Here is a 17,632-nt window from a genome sequence, read left to right on the forward strand (position 1 = left end):
AAATTCCGTTTGGTGCATGTTAAGTGTTCAATGCCTGAGTTTCTGAGATCAGCACCAGGAGAGACTGGATTACTCAGATATCAGCATTCAAGGACCCTGCGGGTGAGGGTTGGGCGCGGGCTCAAAACTCTGCTCAAAAAGGATCCAGCAGGGTTAGGGTGGTGCTGATTCAGTCGCTAAGTCATCTCTGATTCTAGAACCCCATGGACTGCAGCCCACCAGGCTCTTCTGTCCATGGAATTCTCCGGGCAAGAACACTGGAGTAGGTTGCCATTTCCTTCTCCAGGGGATCTTCCCGACCCAGGGATCGAACTCTGGTCTCTTGCAATGCAGGAGGATTCTTTACGGCTAAACCACCAGGAAGTTCTGCATCGCAGAGGCCAATGGGGAAAGTAGGTTTCCTGCTCTGTCCGTGGTGCTGAAACCTTTCAGGTGGATCTGTCCGTGGTGCTGAACCCGCTGCGCTGTCCGTAGTACTGAACCTCTAGGCAAACGAGCTGGAGATTTTCTCCTCCTCCTCCCTCCCTCCCTCCCTCCTTCTCTGTCACTTTTCAAAGTACCCATCCTCGTGACCCTGCTGGCGCCTGGAAACAAAGCTCTCTGGGCTCTGGGGAGTGTAGAATGAATGCAAAAGAGCGAAAAACAAACGAAGAAACTGCAGAGTCATTTTGGTTCTTAGGACGGCAGGACCTGTCTACTACTTACTGGAATTACTAACACAAAGTTTCCAAAGCATCTGTGAGAGAGAAATGTACAAATGTATAAAAAGGAAAACAAGGGAAAGATGTGCCAGGACTCAGGTTGTTGGTTATGTTGGATTGGGGGCAGCAGGGATATGAGATGGAGAATACTCGATGAGTATATGTGTGTGTGCGTGTGTGCGCACGAGCATGCGCGTGCACTCAGTTGCTAAGTCGTGTCTGATTCTTTGTGATACCATGGACCGTAGCCCGTCAAGCTCCTCTGTTCATGGGATTTCCCAGGCAAGAATACTGGAGTAGGTTACCATTTCCTTCTCCAGGGGATCTTCCAGACCCAGGGATTGAAACCATATCTTCTGCACTGCAGGTGGATTCTTTACTACTGAGCCATCAGGAAAGCCCCCTATATATGTAACTTACTGATGAGGCTTCGTTTTGATCTTGTGAGGTGGGAACTGCGAGAAGGATATTATTGTAATTTATATAAATACATCAGGGCTATATTTTATGCTACCTTTAATTATAAACATTTGAAATCAGGACCTTTTTAGTGGCACTTTTTGAAATGACAAGCTTTTGCAATTAAAAAAACTCAAAAATCCATACTTGCAAATGATTGTGTAAACTGTGTTATTCTTGTATCATTTTAGTTGGTGAATAAATGTGCCAACCATCTTTCATTAGGATTAGACTCAAATTATGTGGGATCTGAATTGGGTAAAATTAAAAAAAATTTTTTTTGCCCATGCCACAGGGCATGTGGGATCTTAGTTCCCTGACCATGCCCCCTGCATTGGAAGCATGGAGTCTTAACCACTGGACCATTAGGGAAGACCCGAAAACCTACTAATTTTGTTAAAACGATTAACAAAGTCAAAAAGTTCATGACAGATCATCAAATCTCTCTCTCCTTTTTTGACTGTGATATCTTAGTTCCCCAACCAGGGATTGAATCTTTGCCAATTGCAGTGGAAGCATGGAATCTTAACCACTGGACCACCACCGAAGTCCCAAGACCCTCAAATCTCAGCGTGGCAAAACTCAGAGATAAAGTTGGTTTTGCTTGAATTCCAGGTTTACAGGAAGCGTTTTCTTATTTGGGGATCAGGGGCAAGGGTGCAAACTAACTTTTCTTGCTGACTGTGGCATACCGTGGCAGGGTCTGGGCAGGGCTGGTTTCTCCAGAGGTCTCGCTCCTTGGCTTGCAGATGGCGGTCCTCTTGTGGCCTCTTCACGTGACTGTCGCTCTGCCTACGTGTGGCCTCATGTTTCTCTTTCAGAAGGACACAAGTCCTTGTTTTAGCACCCAGCCATATGACCTCATAGAGTCCTATTTATCTTTAATGCAGTCACGTTCTGAAGTCACTGGGTGTTAAGGTCTCAGCATTTGAATTTCAGGGGAACATGTGCAATCTACAACATCCCCAAACGGCTAGAAACTGAGCCTTTTATAACTGTGGCTGCTGTCTCCCTGGTACTGGCGAGCATGAGCACTCGCTTTGCATTTTGGGGTGCAGGGGAGACAGCGATCCCTCCTACCCCCATCCCCACTTCACTTTCCTTCCTTCCTCCTGCTGAGTCGGTCCTGCCAGAGATCGCATTTCCCACTTGCAACCAGGAGGAGGCGTGAACCCCTCCAGTGGGAGGTGCTGAGACTGCTGTATCCAGGAAAGCCTGAGCCTAGGCCAGCTGCCCTTCACTCAGCCACTGCCTGTATGCCGACCCCCAGGGCGTCTACAGAAGCCGGGGGCTGGAGGTGAGTGGTAGGGGGGGACTGACTACACGATCTGCCTGGACAGGCCATCAAATGCAGCTCGAGGGATGGTCATCTCCACTTTGTCCTGGATGTGCCCCTGAACAACATCTCCCAGCTGCCACGTAGGTCTGAGGGGAGCCAGCTGTGAACCACGAGGCACGTGAGGGGACACACTGGGCCGCTTCTCCTCCAGGTGCTGAGATGTGGATCAGATTCACCTCCTCCAGGCTGGAATGCTTGTGGGCTGGCAGCCGGCTCTGACCAGACCTGCGTCCCCAAGGATGGAGGTCCCAAATGACCACAAGAAGTGGGACTGCATGGGTGTTTTGGTCTGAAACAGAGGTGAGGGAGCAGAAGAGAGACAGAGTGCGAGGGGAGGGGCTCTGCTGTCTGCAGCTCTGTGTTGCTGGGACCTGCTGCTTAGCTGCGCCTGACTGCCCTATTATCGACTCCGGAGATACCCACTCATTGAGTTGCTCAGTTATGTCCTATTCCTCTGCGACCCCACAGACTATAGCCCGCCAGGCTCCTCTGTCCATGGGGTTCTCCAGGCAAGAATACTGGAGTGGGTTGCCTTTACTTCCTCCAGGGGATCTTCCCGACCCAGGGATCGAACCTGTGTCTCCTAAATTGGCAGGAGGGTTCTTTACCGCTGAGCCAGGTGGGAAGCCCAGAGACACCCATTACCCCCATTTTAAAGTACAGTGAACCATGGCACAGAGGGCTACAAGGAGCCTGCTGAGTCACGGCTGGTGCTCACCCACCTGTGTCCACCAAGGACTCACACTTGCCCTGGGGGTCAGGTCACTCTCCTGGCCACACACCACCCCCCAGCCCTGAGCAGAAAACCTGGTCATGTGACATCTGGTCTTGCTGATGGAGACCAAAGTCAGAGCAAAGACATGTGACCTGGAGCCTCTTGGGCTCCACCCCCTTCCCGGGGTCAAGAGAGCCCAGAGGACAGACAGGACTGAGGGCCCTCCCGGTGATCGCAGCAGTGAGAGGGCTTCACAAAGAAAATATCAGAACAGACATTTGTTGTGCAGCAGAACCCCACGGTCATGACAAAAGTCAGAGGGGCCATCCGACTTTAAATGTTAGCCTCCAGCAGCATGATGACCTTGGGGCTGGCTTCCGCAAGTCACCCGCTTCTCCCTGACTGGGACCTGGGTGAACCGACCCCGGTGGTTTCAGGCTGATCTGGGCAGTCACTCCTACTCATTCCCCTTCCCCAGCTACTATTTCAGGGATGAGGGCGAGACCCAGATCTAAACCAAGCAGCACATGGCATTCCTCTCCTCAGAATAATCAGTTCCTGGTGAGTACAACTGGAAGAAACTTAAGTGTTGTTGTTGTTTTGCCAATGACTGGAAAAGGCCTGTCTCCAACTGGATGTTTCTGAGGAAATGTGTCAAGAGGAGCTGTTGGAAACCACATGAAGCCATGAGGGAAGCCAGTCTGAGGACGAGGCCAATGGGTGAAGGGAGTCAGAGCCATGGCTCTGATGCATGGTGCCTGGATCAAGCCCACCCTGATGCCCACACCCTGCCAGACATTCAAAAACTATTCATGTTTATACATGGCTGAGCGGCTGCTCTTTTGACCTGCAACACGAAGTGCACTTACTGATATGTAAAAAGTGAAAGTGAAAGTTCCTCAGTCGTGTCCAACTCTTTGTGACCCCATGGACATACAGTCCATGGAATTCTCTAAGCTAGAATACCGGAGTGGGTACCTTTCCCCTCTCCAGGGGATCTTTCCAACCCAGGGATCGAACCCAGGTCTCCCACATTGCAGGCGGATTCTTTAAAAGCTGAGCCACAAGGGAAGCCCAAGAATACTGGAGTGGGTAGCCTATCCCTTCTCCAGCAGATCTAAGTGGTTGCTTATAATGAATTATTTATTCTTCATGAACACTGGCGTCAGGAAGTGTGCGACATTCAGACACACCAGAACATTTGTGACCAGTAGCACTGAACATTAAAATAACAAAGTGGTGGAAAAGGCCATGGTATTCCCTGGAGGGCTAGTGGTTAGGGCTCTGGGTTTTCACTGCCCTAACCTGGGTTCGGTCTTTGCTTGGGGAACTGAGATCCTGCAAGCCTGAAGCAAAACCAACCAACCAAACAAATAAACAACCCCAAACCAACCAACCAAACAAAAAAGGCCCCAGAAAGAGGAGACTCGGGGAACTCTATGTGTACACAAAGCTTCAGGTCAAGCTGAGGACATTCCTTCAAGTTTAACTGCAAAAACAACTATGAAAAGAGACTCCAGCGCGCAAGCTTATTGACTCCAGTAAGCATTTAACCCTGAATATTAGGCTGCTGCTACTCGCTCCCCCACCTTCTCCCACCAGCACTGAAACCGACTTTGACTGAACACACGGTCCCCGTTTCTTTCTCGTCTGATGACTGTTTAAAATGACGTTGAACTTCCTTCGTGAAAAGTTTTATTAAAAAAAATTTGAACAGACCACCATGAGAAACTTTGGCATCTGAAGCAGTTACTGTTATTGCTACCTCGAAAAAAAAAATCCCCCCCCCCCCCGCCCCACGAATAACTTGCCAACTTCTACCGCTTATTAGCCTGGGGTGGGGTCCGGTCTTCCAGAACGGTTTAGCGAGACTGCAGCGGGGCTGGGATGTGGAAGGATGAAGAGTCCCCCTCTAGATCTTAGGGAGCTCACAGTGGCCACCTTGTTAGGACTAGACCGCGGGTGTGTGTGCCAAGAGGAGAAATGTCCCCACGCTCTTATCCAGACACCTCCTCCACGCCCTTCCCCACCGTACTATCGGAACGGAGACCGGAGGCTGGAAACGCTCCAGCCCGGCGCTTATTTACTGAGAGCTTGGATCGGAACTCTGGCGCCCTGGGTTCCTGGTGCTCCCCTAGGTTTCCAGCCACATTCAACTTCGCAGCGTTCGCAGTACACTGGGCACGGAGGAGCTTGCCTTCTGGTCCGTGGGTGAGGACGCCGGGCCAAGAAGGAGAGCGCGTAAACCTGAAGCCGGTCCTGGATCCCCGCATTCTAAGACTGTGTGGAGCTGCGCCACCCTGGGCCCCCAAGTCACAGTGCCCCCTCTTACAGCCGAGGTAAGCACCCGCCCACCTGGTGGAGGTTCAAGCTAAGGACCCCACCCACCTGGCGGAGACTCCGAGGTTAGGTCCACGCCCACCTGGTGGAGGCTCCGCGCAGAGGACCCCGCCCATCTGGGGGGAGACTCCGAGCCTAGGACCCCGTTCACCTGGTGCAGACTGGGGGGCGGCCAGCCTCCCTAGACGTGGACCCTCAGGTGCCGCGTGAGGTTGGTGTTCCGACTGAAGGTCTTCCCGCACTCGCCGCACGCGTAGGGCTTCTCCCCGGTGTGGATCCTCTGGTGCACGGTGAGCGAGGAGTTCTTGATGAAGGCCTTGCCGCACTGCGCGCATCGGTAGGGCTTCTCGCCCGTGTGGATGCGCTGGTGCTCGATGAGGTAGGCGCTCTGGCCGAAGGCCTTCCCGCACTCGCCGCAGGCGTAGGGCTTCTCTCCGGTGTGGCCCACCTGGTGCACCACCAGCGACGAGCGGCCCGTGAAGTGCTTCTTGCAGACGGGGCAGGCGTAGGGCTTCTCGCCGGTGTGCAGGCGCTGGTGCTGCGTCAGGGCCGAGTTCTTGCTGAAGGCCTTGCCGCAGCGGCCGCACTCGAAGGGCTTCACGCCGATGTGCAGCCGCTGGTGCTGGATCAGGTAGGAGCTCTGGCTGAAGGCCTTGCCGCACTCGCCGCACGCGTACGGCTTCTCGCCCGTGTGGTTGCGCCGGTGCAGCGTCAGCGACGAGCTCTTGTTGAAGGCGCGGCCGCAGTCCCCGCAGGCGTACGGCTTCTCGCCCGTGTGCGTGCGCCGGTGCTCCGTAAGGTGCATGCGCTGGCTGAAGGCGCGCCCACACTCCCCGCACGCGTACGGCTTCTCGCCCGTGTGCGTGCGCCGGTGCACCACCAAGTGCATGCTCTGGCTGAAGGCCTTGCCGCAGTCCCCGCACGCGAACGGCTTCTCGCCCGTGTGGACCCGCTCGTGCTGGGCGAGGGACGAGGTCTTCCGGAAGGCCTTGCCGCAGTCACCGCACGCGTAGGGCTTCTCGCCGGTGTGCGTGCGCTGGTGCACCGTCAGGTTCATGCGCTGGCTGAAGGCCTTGCCGCAGTCCCCGCAGGCGTACGGCTTCTCGCCCGTGTGCACGCGCCGGTGGATGGTCAGCGACGAGCGCTCCAGGAACTGCTTCCCGCACGCGTCGCACCGGAAGGGCTTCTCGCCGGTGTGGATGCGCCGGTGCTTCGTCAGCGACGAGCTGCGGCCGAAAGCCTTGCCGCACTCGCTGCAGCCGTAGGCGCTCTTCTCCGCGTCCGGCCTGGAGGGGTTCCCGAGGTCCGAGTGACCTGCGAGGCCCTTTCCCCGCATGGCCGACCTGGGGGGTGCCGGGGGGCACTCGGGGGCCGACTCCCGGGAGGTTCCCCGTCGTCCCTGACGGGTCCGAGCGCTCCCCCGCGGCGTGTCCACGAGGTCACCCTGCATGCGCGCTCCGCCCAGGGCGGTACCCCGGCCCCGTGCCTGGCGGGCCCTTCTGCGGATGGTCCGTCTTCCGAAATCTCCTCCTTCGGACCCGCTTCTTTCACTGCGGGCCGAGTGTCCACGTCTGGAGGGGGAGGAGGAAGAGAGGAGGAAACGCGCGGGGTTAGTGCTGGAAGGAAGGGATTTCCCAAGCCCGGGGATAGATAAACCGCGGGGCACAGACGGAGACTCTAAAAGCCGAGCAATGCGCTGGCGGCACACGCGGCTCGAGCGGGCAGAACCGACCGAGGAGGGGAGCTGACAAGTGGTGTCCCTTTGGGAGCTCGGAGGAGGGCAGGGGGCGGGCCAGGAGGCTCGCAAACCCGTGTAAGGGGTTACTGCAGGGTCCATCCTGGACATCCCCTACCGGTTAGGCTTCTGGGAGTATCAGCTTTTATTAGAAAGGATACCAGTACAGCTGCGGTTGGTGGCGTGTGAAGGTTACCCCGTCTTCCAGCTCCATCCCTCCCCACCCCGCCTGGCGGGGGGCCTCACTCCCAGCCTCAGATGCCCAGTTCTGGGGCGCAGGTACCCCCGTGGGCTGGCTCCAGACCTCTTCTTTTCACACATCCATCCCTCCTTGCGAATCATGGCCAAGGGGTCTCCAACCCCCTCCTACAGGAATCCTGCTCATTTCTATTTCCAGTCTGAGTTCCGTTAGTGGGAACTCTGTATCCTAGACCTAATGGCTCCATTCCTGACATTTAAAAACTGAGATCTTACACAACGTCATGAAAAGTGTGAGGATACAGTCACTAAAAGCCCTTATTTCTATGAGGCAATAAAAAGCATATGAATCCCCACCTGGCCTCACCAGCACTAGAATCTGAGAACCCTTCCGCTAAGTGATGCCAGACCTTCACAGTCTGGACTTAAGTAGCTTCTTCTTTTTTAAAAAATGTACTTATTTTTAATTGGAGGATAACTGCTTTACAATATTGTGTTGGTTCAGTATCTTCTGTATGCTGATGCCTCTCAAGCCTATGTGCCACCCTTCCCCCCCAAAACTCTTTAGAGTCCCTTGGACTTCAAGGAGATCAAACCAGTCAATCCTAATGGGAATCAACCGTGAATATTCATTGGAAGGACTGATGGTGAAACTGAAGCTCTAATACTTTGGCCACCTGATGCGAAAAGCCAAATCAATGGAAAAGACCCTGATGCTGGTAAAGATTGGGGGCAGGAGGAGAAGGGAATGACAGAGGATGAGATGGTTGGATGGCATCACCAACTCGATGGACATGAGTTTGAGCAAACTCCGAGAGACAGTGAAGGACAGGGAAGCCTGGTGTCCTGTGGTCCATGGGGCTGCAAAGAGTCAAATACAACATAGCAACTAAACAACAGCAAGGGACACTGTTCCATGTCAGTGCCTACGAAGAGTGCTCATCTTTGAAGAACATGGTTTCAATCATATGGCTACACCTTGATATGTTAGTCAGTCTTGTATAGGTGGGCATTTAGGTCGTTTCTTCCCCCCCACCCCCATGGAAAACTTTGCACACTTAGAGAAAGATTTCTTAAAGGATAGATCTCTAAAAATGGAATAGTTGAAAATTTGGCTGATAATGCCAAGCTGTCCTCCAAAAGAGTTGTCCCAGCATTATACCCCTAAAAGGACAGAGTCCCTTTCTGATAACTTCATAATTCAGGCTATTGTTCTTTACCATCTTTGTGTACCTCATGAGCAAAAACTATTTCTTTGGCTCAGTTTTATTAATAGTTCTTTGACTACTGCTGCTGCTGCTAAGTCGCTTCAGTTGTGTCCGACTCTGTGCGACCCCATAGACGGCAGCCCACCAGGCTCCCCCGTCCCTGGGATTCTCCAGGCAAGAACACTGGAGTGGGTTGCCATTTCCTTCTCCAATGCATGAAAGTGAAAAGTGAAAGTGAAGTCGCTCAGTCGTGTCCAACTCTTCACGACCCCATGGACTGCAGCCTACCAGGCTCCTCTGTCCATGGGATTTTCCAGGCAAGAGTACTGGAGTGGGGTGCCATTCTTTAACTACTAGTAAGGTTTAAAGGGGCTTCCCTGATGGCTCAGCAGGTAAACAATCCACCTGCAATGCAGAAGACACAGGAGACATGGGTTTGATAACTGGGTTGGGAAGATCCCCTGGAGAAGGAAATGGCAACCACTCCAGTATTCTTGTCTGAAAAATGCCATGGACAGAGGAGCCTGGTGGGCTACAGTCCATGGAATCACAAAGAGTCAGACATGACTGAACAACTAAGCACAAGGTTTAAAAACCTATTATAAAGTGTGATCCCATGTATTTCCACATCTATGAATTGCATTCAGCCTTTTTCTTATTTATTCTTAGGAGCTCTTTATATAATTATAATCCCCTCTGAAGGTTAGGGTTTCTCTGGTGACTCAGACAGTAAAGAATCTCCTAGCAATATGTGAGACCCGGGTTCGATCCCTGGGTCGAGAAGAACCCCTGGAGAAGGGAATGGAAACCCACTCCAGTATTCTTGCCTGGAGAATTACATGGACAGAGGAACCTGGCAGGCTCCAAAGTCAGACATGATTGAGCTACTATCACCTTCACTTTGAGCTTCCCTGGCGGCTCAGATGATAAAGAATCCGCCTGCGACGTGGGAAGACCTGGGTTCAATCCTGGGTTGGGAATATCCCCTGGAGAAGGGAGAGGCAACCCACTCTAGTATTCTTGCCTGGAGAATCCCATGGACAGAGGAGCCTGGTGGGCTACAGTCCATGGGGTCACAAAGAGTCGGACACGACTGAGTGACTAACACTTTCACTTTCAATCCTTTGACTGCTATCCATGTGGTAAATATTATTCCCCATTTCATCATCTGTCAACTTTAGTTTTAGCTTTGAGTAGAGTGATTTCTACATCATTACATCTGCCCATCTTTTATCTCTTTGTAGTCCTCATGTGACAGGCTGATGGCAAGTAACTCAGCAAAGCGGCCCCTCACCCAGCGAGACCAGGTTCTGGAGGTTCCCCAGCATCATGTCCCTTCTGGGCAGGCTCCAGCTGGTGCCACTCTTCCTGGGTGAAGTCCACAGTCACATCCCTGAATGTCACTGACTCATGCAAGAGGAAACCCACAACCACTAGCCACAGGGCCCTCCTTACAGAGGTCTGGAGGAATGGATGGAAAAGCCGGGAGGGTTTAGGAAAGGCACACGGGATGTATCTGAAGTCATTTCAACAAGGACCTGCCCCTCGCTTTTCTCCATGCCTCATTATTTGGGGATGGCCCTCTGACAGAGGAATAAAACAAATGTGAGGCTGTTTAGAGCAGAAAGTCACAGACTTGAGTGACAGAGAAGGAATCAAAGGTAAAATGATCATAACCCAGTGAATCAACATATTCATTGCTGTGTGTGTGTTAGTCACTCAGTCGTGTCTGACTCTTTGTGACCCCAAGGGCTATAGCCCGCCAGGCTCCTCTGTCCATGGAATCCTCCAGGCAAGAATACTGGAGTGGGTAGCCATTCCCTTCTCCTGGAGATCTTCCCAACCCACGGATCGAACCCAGGTCTCCAGCATTGCAGGCAGAGTCTTTACCATCTGAGTCACCAGGGAAGCCCCAGCAAAGGCAGAAAGCTAGATGGAATCCAGTCATTCACTGAGGAGGCCTGAGCCTCTACCAAGCTGTAGGCACTGAGTACCTCACTCAGTGAGGAGACAGACATGGGAGGTTTAAGAACTAGTTCCTCACAGGAGCGGCAGGTGAGAACACCGGTAAATGACCCGCAATCTGGTCGATACTGTCATGAAGGTACAAACAAAATTCTCCAGGTTTCTGAGCAATGGCAGCTTTAGGGGGCATCTGGGAAGACTTTGGAAAGGTGGCACTGAGTGTAGTCTGTGGGGGAGGTTCAGTGGTCGGGGCCTTGGGGGAGATTCTGGAGGGAGGAAGAGCTTGGGCCGGGACCTGAGGCTTAAAGGGCAGATTAGACCATTGAGGAATGGTGAGAAGTTCATGAGCTGGAAACCTAAGCGCCTTTATGAGTGAGCTGACAGCCCTGGGGCTGAAATGACTGTGGCTGAGCAGAGCAGATGACGACGACGATGCTGGTGACGGTGGTGACGGTGGTGAGAATGGTAATGGTGGTGATGACGATGACGGCTGTGGTAACAACAATGGTAGTGATGACGATGTGACGCCAGTTGCAGGTCACCACATCACACGAATCACTTCACAGGCAGTTGCTATGTGCCACCCGCCTCCCTGTACTCACCAGGTGCTTGTTCTAAGTGTTTGTTACAGGGCGAATTATGCTCCCTCCACTCCAAATCCATGTATTGAAGTCTACCCCCCAGCACCTGAGAATGGGACTCTCTTTGCAAACAAAGCCATTGGTTAAGATGAGGTCCTACTGGAGTAGGTGGGCCCTAATCTGACTGGTGCCCTTACCAAAAGGGGAAATGTGGACACAGGGACATACCCACGTGGAGAACACGGTGTGAAAACTGGAATTGTGGTGCCACAGCCCGGGAACTACTGGAAGGTGGGAGAAAGGCCTGAAACCGACCCTCCTCTGGAGCCTTCTGCAGGCGCGTGGCCCCACCACCTTAACTTTATTCTATTCTCATCTGTCCATTTGGCTGCACCGGGTCTTCGCTGCAGCACGTGGGCTCTTCGTCGTGCTGCCCGAGTGTCTCTAGTTGTGGCGCCTGGGCTTAGTAGACCCGAGGCATGTGGGATCTTAGTTCCCCAGCCAGGGATCACACCCGCATCCCCTGCACTGGCAGGTGGACTCTTAACCACTGGACCACCAGGACTCTTAACCACTGGTCCCCCAACACCTTGATTTTGGACTTCCAGCCTCCAGAACTGTGAGAAAACATTTGTTGTTTAAGCCTCCCTCTCCGTGGTACTTTGCTATGGCAGCCGTAGCAAACCAAGACATCTGCCCTGCTCATTACTATTTCCCCAGTGGTTGGTACAATGCCTGGCATATAGTAGGCACTCAGTTAATAGTTCTTTTTTAAAAAAAGAATCTATTTCTTTATTTACTTGGCTGCGTGGGGTCTTAGCTGTGGCACGCTGGATCTTCAGTCTTCATTGTGGTGTGTGAGATCTGTAGTTGTGGCATGCAGACTCTTGGCTGAGGCATGTAGGCGCTAGTTCCCTGACCAGGAAATGGACCCAGGCCCCCTGCCTTGGGAATGCAGAGTCTTAGCCAGTGGGCCACGAGGGAAGTCCCTCGATGAGTAGTTCTTGAATGGATCTATGGGTAAGGAGGCCCTAAGGATTAAATGAGTTAATCCATGTTTGATGCCCAGCATATAGGAGGTGCTGAATTACCATCAGCTACTGTTACTGCCACCCACTCCACAGGTCCTTGGCTCTCCCGAGTGCTCTAAGTCCCCCACCCCGTGGACCCTGAGCTGACTTAACCTCCTGAGAGGAGGCCTCACCTCCTGGCCAGTCCTGTCATGGATCCATGTGCCCGCCCAGGGGCTCTGGGCTCATAAAGGGCCCCCTCTGCCTTGTGGGTCACTCCTACTGGATAAAGAAGCAGTACCAGGCAGTGGCTGAGAGCGTGGGCTCAGGAGCCTGAAAGCCTGCAATGAAATCCTGGCTCTACGCCTCAACGGCGGTGTTTCCTTGGGCAACTGCCTTAACATCTCCGAGCTTCATTTGCTCAATGGGCTTCATAATAACCATATCTGCCTCTGTAGTTGTCATGGAGTGGAAAGGAGGAATGCATATATGGTTCCAGCACAGTATCTGGTGTGGCTGGAGTAAGTTCTCAGTGAATGTCAACTATTAGATTTTATTAATTTTGACATTTGATTTGTATATTTTATATATGTATTAGTAGTCATTCTTATTATATGATATTATTATTTGGTTCTTTTGCCCATATGTCCTTTGGCCAGTCCTGGTAATAATTCTTTTTAAAAAAACACTTTATGAGGTATGAATGACATAGAAAATCTGTACTTATTTAGTTAATACAACTTGATAAGTTTGGAAAGTGTACACCCATGGAACATCACCACAATTGAGGCCATAAGCTTATCCATCACCTCCAAAAGTTTCCTCCTGCCCCCTTTGTTTTTGAATGTCTTCAGAGAGTCTTCTCTTAGTATGCCCCATCTCAGTGAACTTGCTCACTACATAATGTATTTACTGAGCAGCCTCCACGCTTTGTGTTTGGGCTGTGGTGCGGGAGTGGAGGTGTCCACTGAATACACGATGGACAGTCCTGGAAGTCTCAGAGCCAACACCATACAGCAAAGGATGCTGCGGGGCAGACAGCAGGGGCCACTTTCCTCTGGACGCCTGAGGAGACTTCCCTGGAAGTAAAGTGTAGCCCCAAAGCATCAAACCTGAGTTTTTTGCATGTGCACATCCAAGACCACTCATTCTAGTGCTTCATCTGTCTTGGTTTCCTGTCTAACAGCACAAACCAATTCACCACAAGGAAAACCTCCCCAAGTTCCAGAGGTGAAGATAGGCTCTATTTTTAAAAAAATCAGAATTACACTAGATGTGATTAAGGAAAAAAAAAAACACTTTCAGAAAAAAGCCCCGCTATACTGAAACAAAAACAGTTGACAAGTCCTTCTAAATTATGTAGGTAAAAGAAGAAGTCAAGACAATAATCACAGACAAGTGAAAAGTGAAGACACCATGGTGCAGTTGTTTTGGAAAATAATCTGATAGTTCCTTAGACGGTTAAACAGAGTTACGTTACAACCCAGCAATTCCACTCCTGAATATACACCCAAGAGAACTGAGAACATGTGTTCAAACTAATGTGTGAACTGCAGAATTCCTAGTAACCAAAAAGTGGAAACAACCCAAATGCCTATCAACCAATGAATGGATAAATAACACGTGGTCTAACCACACAGTGGAATATTATCCAGCCATTAAAAGGAATGAAGCACTGACATATATTAAAATGTGGATGAACTTCAGAGCAAACCCAGAGACGAAAAGTAAATGACGGGTTGCCAGGGGCTGGTCAATGGAGGGAATGGGAGAGGGTGCCAATGAGGACACATTTGCATTTGGGATGATGAAAATGTTCTCAAATTGACTGTGGTGATGGTTGCACAACTCTGTGAACATACAATAAACCAACAAGTTGTACTTTTTGTGGTACGTGGGGTGTATATTGATACAAGTGTATTAAGGCACAACACATCAGAACTTAGGTAAGTGAACTGACACATTTAGACATTAAAATAAATTCCAGGTGGATTCAGAAGTTCACTGTTAACATCGAAATGATAAATGGGAAAAAAAGAAACAAAATACAAGTGGTGTGAGACCTGTATTGGATGGAGAAACCCTTTCACAGCTTAAAAACAATGGAAGGCACCAGAGGAGGACAGAGACTCAATTCTGAAAATAAGAAATGCTTTTGGGCACAAAAAATAGAAAATAAGAAATGAAAAGCAAAGCTGGGAAGTATATTTGCCACAAATATTTTCACACACACTTCTTTAAAATCTTCAAGGATACTAGGATTCCTGGAGACTGGGAAAGCACAGGATAGATCATTTAACCCCCAAGAGAAATGGCTAATAAACATTTTTAAAAAATCAAACCTCACTAAGATACAGATAATGTTACTCAGAAAAGATCTTGTGACACCATTTCTCATCTATCATGCTCAAAGCTTATATCATTTGTCACTTAAATCCATTTATCCATACATCCATTTATCACTTATATCCAACTTGCAGTGGCTCTGTGCCTGCCAATGCAGAAAATGAGGGTTCAATCCCTGGGTTGGGCAGATCCCCTGGAGAAAGCAATGGCAACACACTCCAGTATTCTTGCCTGGAAAATTCCATGAACAGATGAGCCCGGTGGGCTGCAGTCCATGGGGTTGCAGAATCAGACATGGCTGAGCACGCACACACATGCACAATAAATACCCAACAGCCATTGAAAACTGGAGACAAATAAGTACCCAGCAGTGGGGGAACGATTAAGTAAGCCAGGTACAGCCCCAAGATAAAATTTCTATGGAGTCATTAAAACAGAGTTTCCCAAAGAGTTTTTAACAATGTAGAGAAACGTTAAGGAAGAAATCTTAGATGAAAAAGCAGGAAAAAAAAAAAACTGCTCAGCTGGGGTGATTCATATTTTTGCGAAACAATATGTTTCCAGAGAGAGAAAGACACGACATTCAGGGGTGGTTACCTCCTGGGATGAAATCCAGGGTAATTCTGATCCTGTCTGCTCTACTCTTCTGGATATTCTAAGTTTTTTTTTTTTTTTGGCTCCACCACATGGCATGCAGGATCTTCCCCAACCAGGGATTGAACTCATGTGCCCTGCACTGGGAGCACAGAATTTTAACCACTGGACCACGAGGGAAGTCCTGGATTCTCTAAGCTTTTTATGATGATCATCTATTTCCTAACCTTTGGGGAATTTTCTTTTATGATACATTATTTACAGCATTGAGAAATGATTTTTAAGAAGTCAAATCCACCAATACCAGATGGACCTGAGATGCACTGCTTATGCACCCAAACAAGTGATATTTGTAAAGTTTTCAAAGGCTGGGGAAATCATTACTGATTAAAGTGGGATGAAAAAAACAAGGCTCCAAGATAAAAATAGCAGAGCCAATTCTGGATCAATTTTAAAAACTAATCATCAGAGAAGACAATAAATGATACACAAATAATCCACATAGTTATCTCTGGGTATAGGCACCATGGTGAATATACTGTCTCACCTACAGGTTACTGGATTTTCCCTATTTTCTATAAAGAGTATTTGCATATTTTTATATTGAGATATTTCTGGGATAAAAGCAAGTTTAGTGAAAAGTTCAATATACAGCCATATATGTACCACCTTTAAAATATCAGGAAACTTTATACTGAGAGTGGGGACGCCCGCCTGTGTGCGGCACCTAGTGTCCTCCCTTCCCAGGGGGTGACTGCTGGCTGAAAGGTGTGGGTCTTGTTCCAGCGAGCCTTGTACACATTTAAACCTTCCCTTTCCAGGTGCCCTCCTGCATCTCCTGAGGGCTCACAGGGCAGAACTGGTCACTCCCCAGCTGTCCTGACCTCCTTGGTTGACCAAAGCCAGTGTCAGGGGCAGGCAAGAGGCTTCCGGGTTTGAAGGGGGCAGAGTGGACAGAAGCATCACCCCTGAGCACCAGGTGGGCAGAGCCCCCAGGAGGTGGGGACATAGGCCCTGGGCAGGTCTGGGGGTCAGAGGGTCGTCCCTGGGCAGAGGCCCAAACCTGTGGGCTGAGCCTCTGGAAAGGAGAGGCAGGCGGCAGGACTCACCAGGGCCTCATCAGTCAGCAGCTGGGTGGCCACCCCTCCACTGCCCACAGTGACCGAACGGCAGGCTGTGGTCTGGGGAGAGAAAGGGAGGCATGGTGAGAGGCCAGGCCTAGGTCCGTCTCACGGTGCAGACAGGACAAACACACACATGCCCCCAGAGAGGCAGGAGGGAGGGACACACACACACACACACACACACGTTAACAGCAAACACTTGGAGGGACACACACACACGTTAATAGCAAATACTCAGGTGCTTGCCACCTGCCAAGCACTGGACCATCTCTCACTTAATCCTCCTAGTACCCCTGAAAGGTGGGCACTATTTCCACCCACCCCATTTCACCATATGATATCTACATGTGGAATCTAAAATACGACAGAGATGCACATATCAACGAAACAGACTCACGGAGCAGACTTGCGGTTGCAAGGAGGAGCAGGGGCTTCAGGGAAGGATGGACTGGGAGTCTGGGGTTAGCAGATGCAAACTATTATATAGAATGGAGAAACAGCAAGGTCCCACTGTACAGCACAGGGAATTACATTCAATATCCTGTGACAAACCGTAATGGAAAAGGATAGGAAAAAGCACATAAATGCGTAACTAAATCACTTTGCTGTACAGCAGAAATTAACACAACATTGTAAATCCACTGTACTTCAATAAAAAAGAACGTTATCAATTTAAATGTTGGTCCCCATTTTAAACAGTGAAATTTCAAATAAAAAAGCAATATAATTATTTTTTAAAAAGAAGCCCCACTGTATATCACAAAGGATCATAAACACACAGGCTGGTGTCTTTCACAAACCTCAGCGCACCATGCCTTGCACACACAAATGCCTGAGAAAGCCCTCAGCAAAAACGTCCTCTAGCTTAAAATTCTTCCATGGCTTCCCACAGGCATTAGAAATCAGGAGTCTTCACCACTGCCCACGTGGCCCTTATGGTCTGCCCTGAGGACCTTCCCTCTCCCACTCTACTCCCCTGCAAACACTTGGCCTCAGGTGCACTGGCCTTCGCAGCTGCTGTTCCCTCTATCAGAAATGCTCTTCCCTTGGCTGGCTCCTTCTCACCGTTAATTCAAATGTCACCTCGTGGAGAAGTTTCCCATTCCCAGGGCCCCAAGCTCAAGCATTAATAGCAACCACCCCTCACCCTCTGCCATCTTCTTATAGCCCGCATCATTGCTGACAACTGTCTCTTTAAAAAGTTATTTTCAAGCTTGTCATCTGTCTTCCCTCCCCAAGAATGAAAGCCCCAGGGATGCAGAAATGATCATATGTGGATTGTGATTCTGGCATCCAGCTTCTTGTTGTTTAGTCGCT

General features: G+C 50.2%; 1 protein-coding gene across 1 annotated transcript in view; it reads right to left on the reverse strand.

Moving 5' to 3' along the window:
• Positions 1-4,892: 4,892 nt before the first annotated feature.
• The window catches only part of LOC133229504 (zinc finger protein 28 homolog), a 51,405-nt gene continuing 38,665 nt past the window's right edge, over positions 4,893-17,632 (reverse strand). Inside the window, exon 11 of the mRNA XM_061385868.1 lies at positions 4,893-7,125. Within this exon, the coding sequence (XP_061241852.1) occupies positions 5,736-7,125 (1,390 nt within the window). The 3' untranslated portion in view covers positions 4,893-5,735. The remainder of the gene's footprint in view (positions 7,126-17,632) is intronic.

This window comes from Bos javanicus, chromosome 18, assembly GCF_032452875.1.
Source record: "Bos javanicus breed banteng chromosome 18, ARS-OSU_banteng_1.0, whole genome shotgun sequence".
Classification (NCBI taxonomy): domain Eukaryota; kingdom Metazoa; phylum Chordata; class Mammalia; order Artiodactyla; family Bovidae; genus Bos; species Bos javanicus.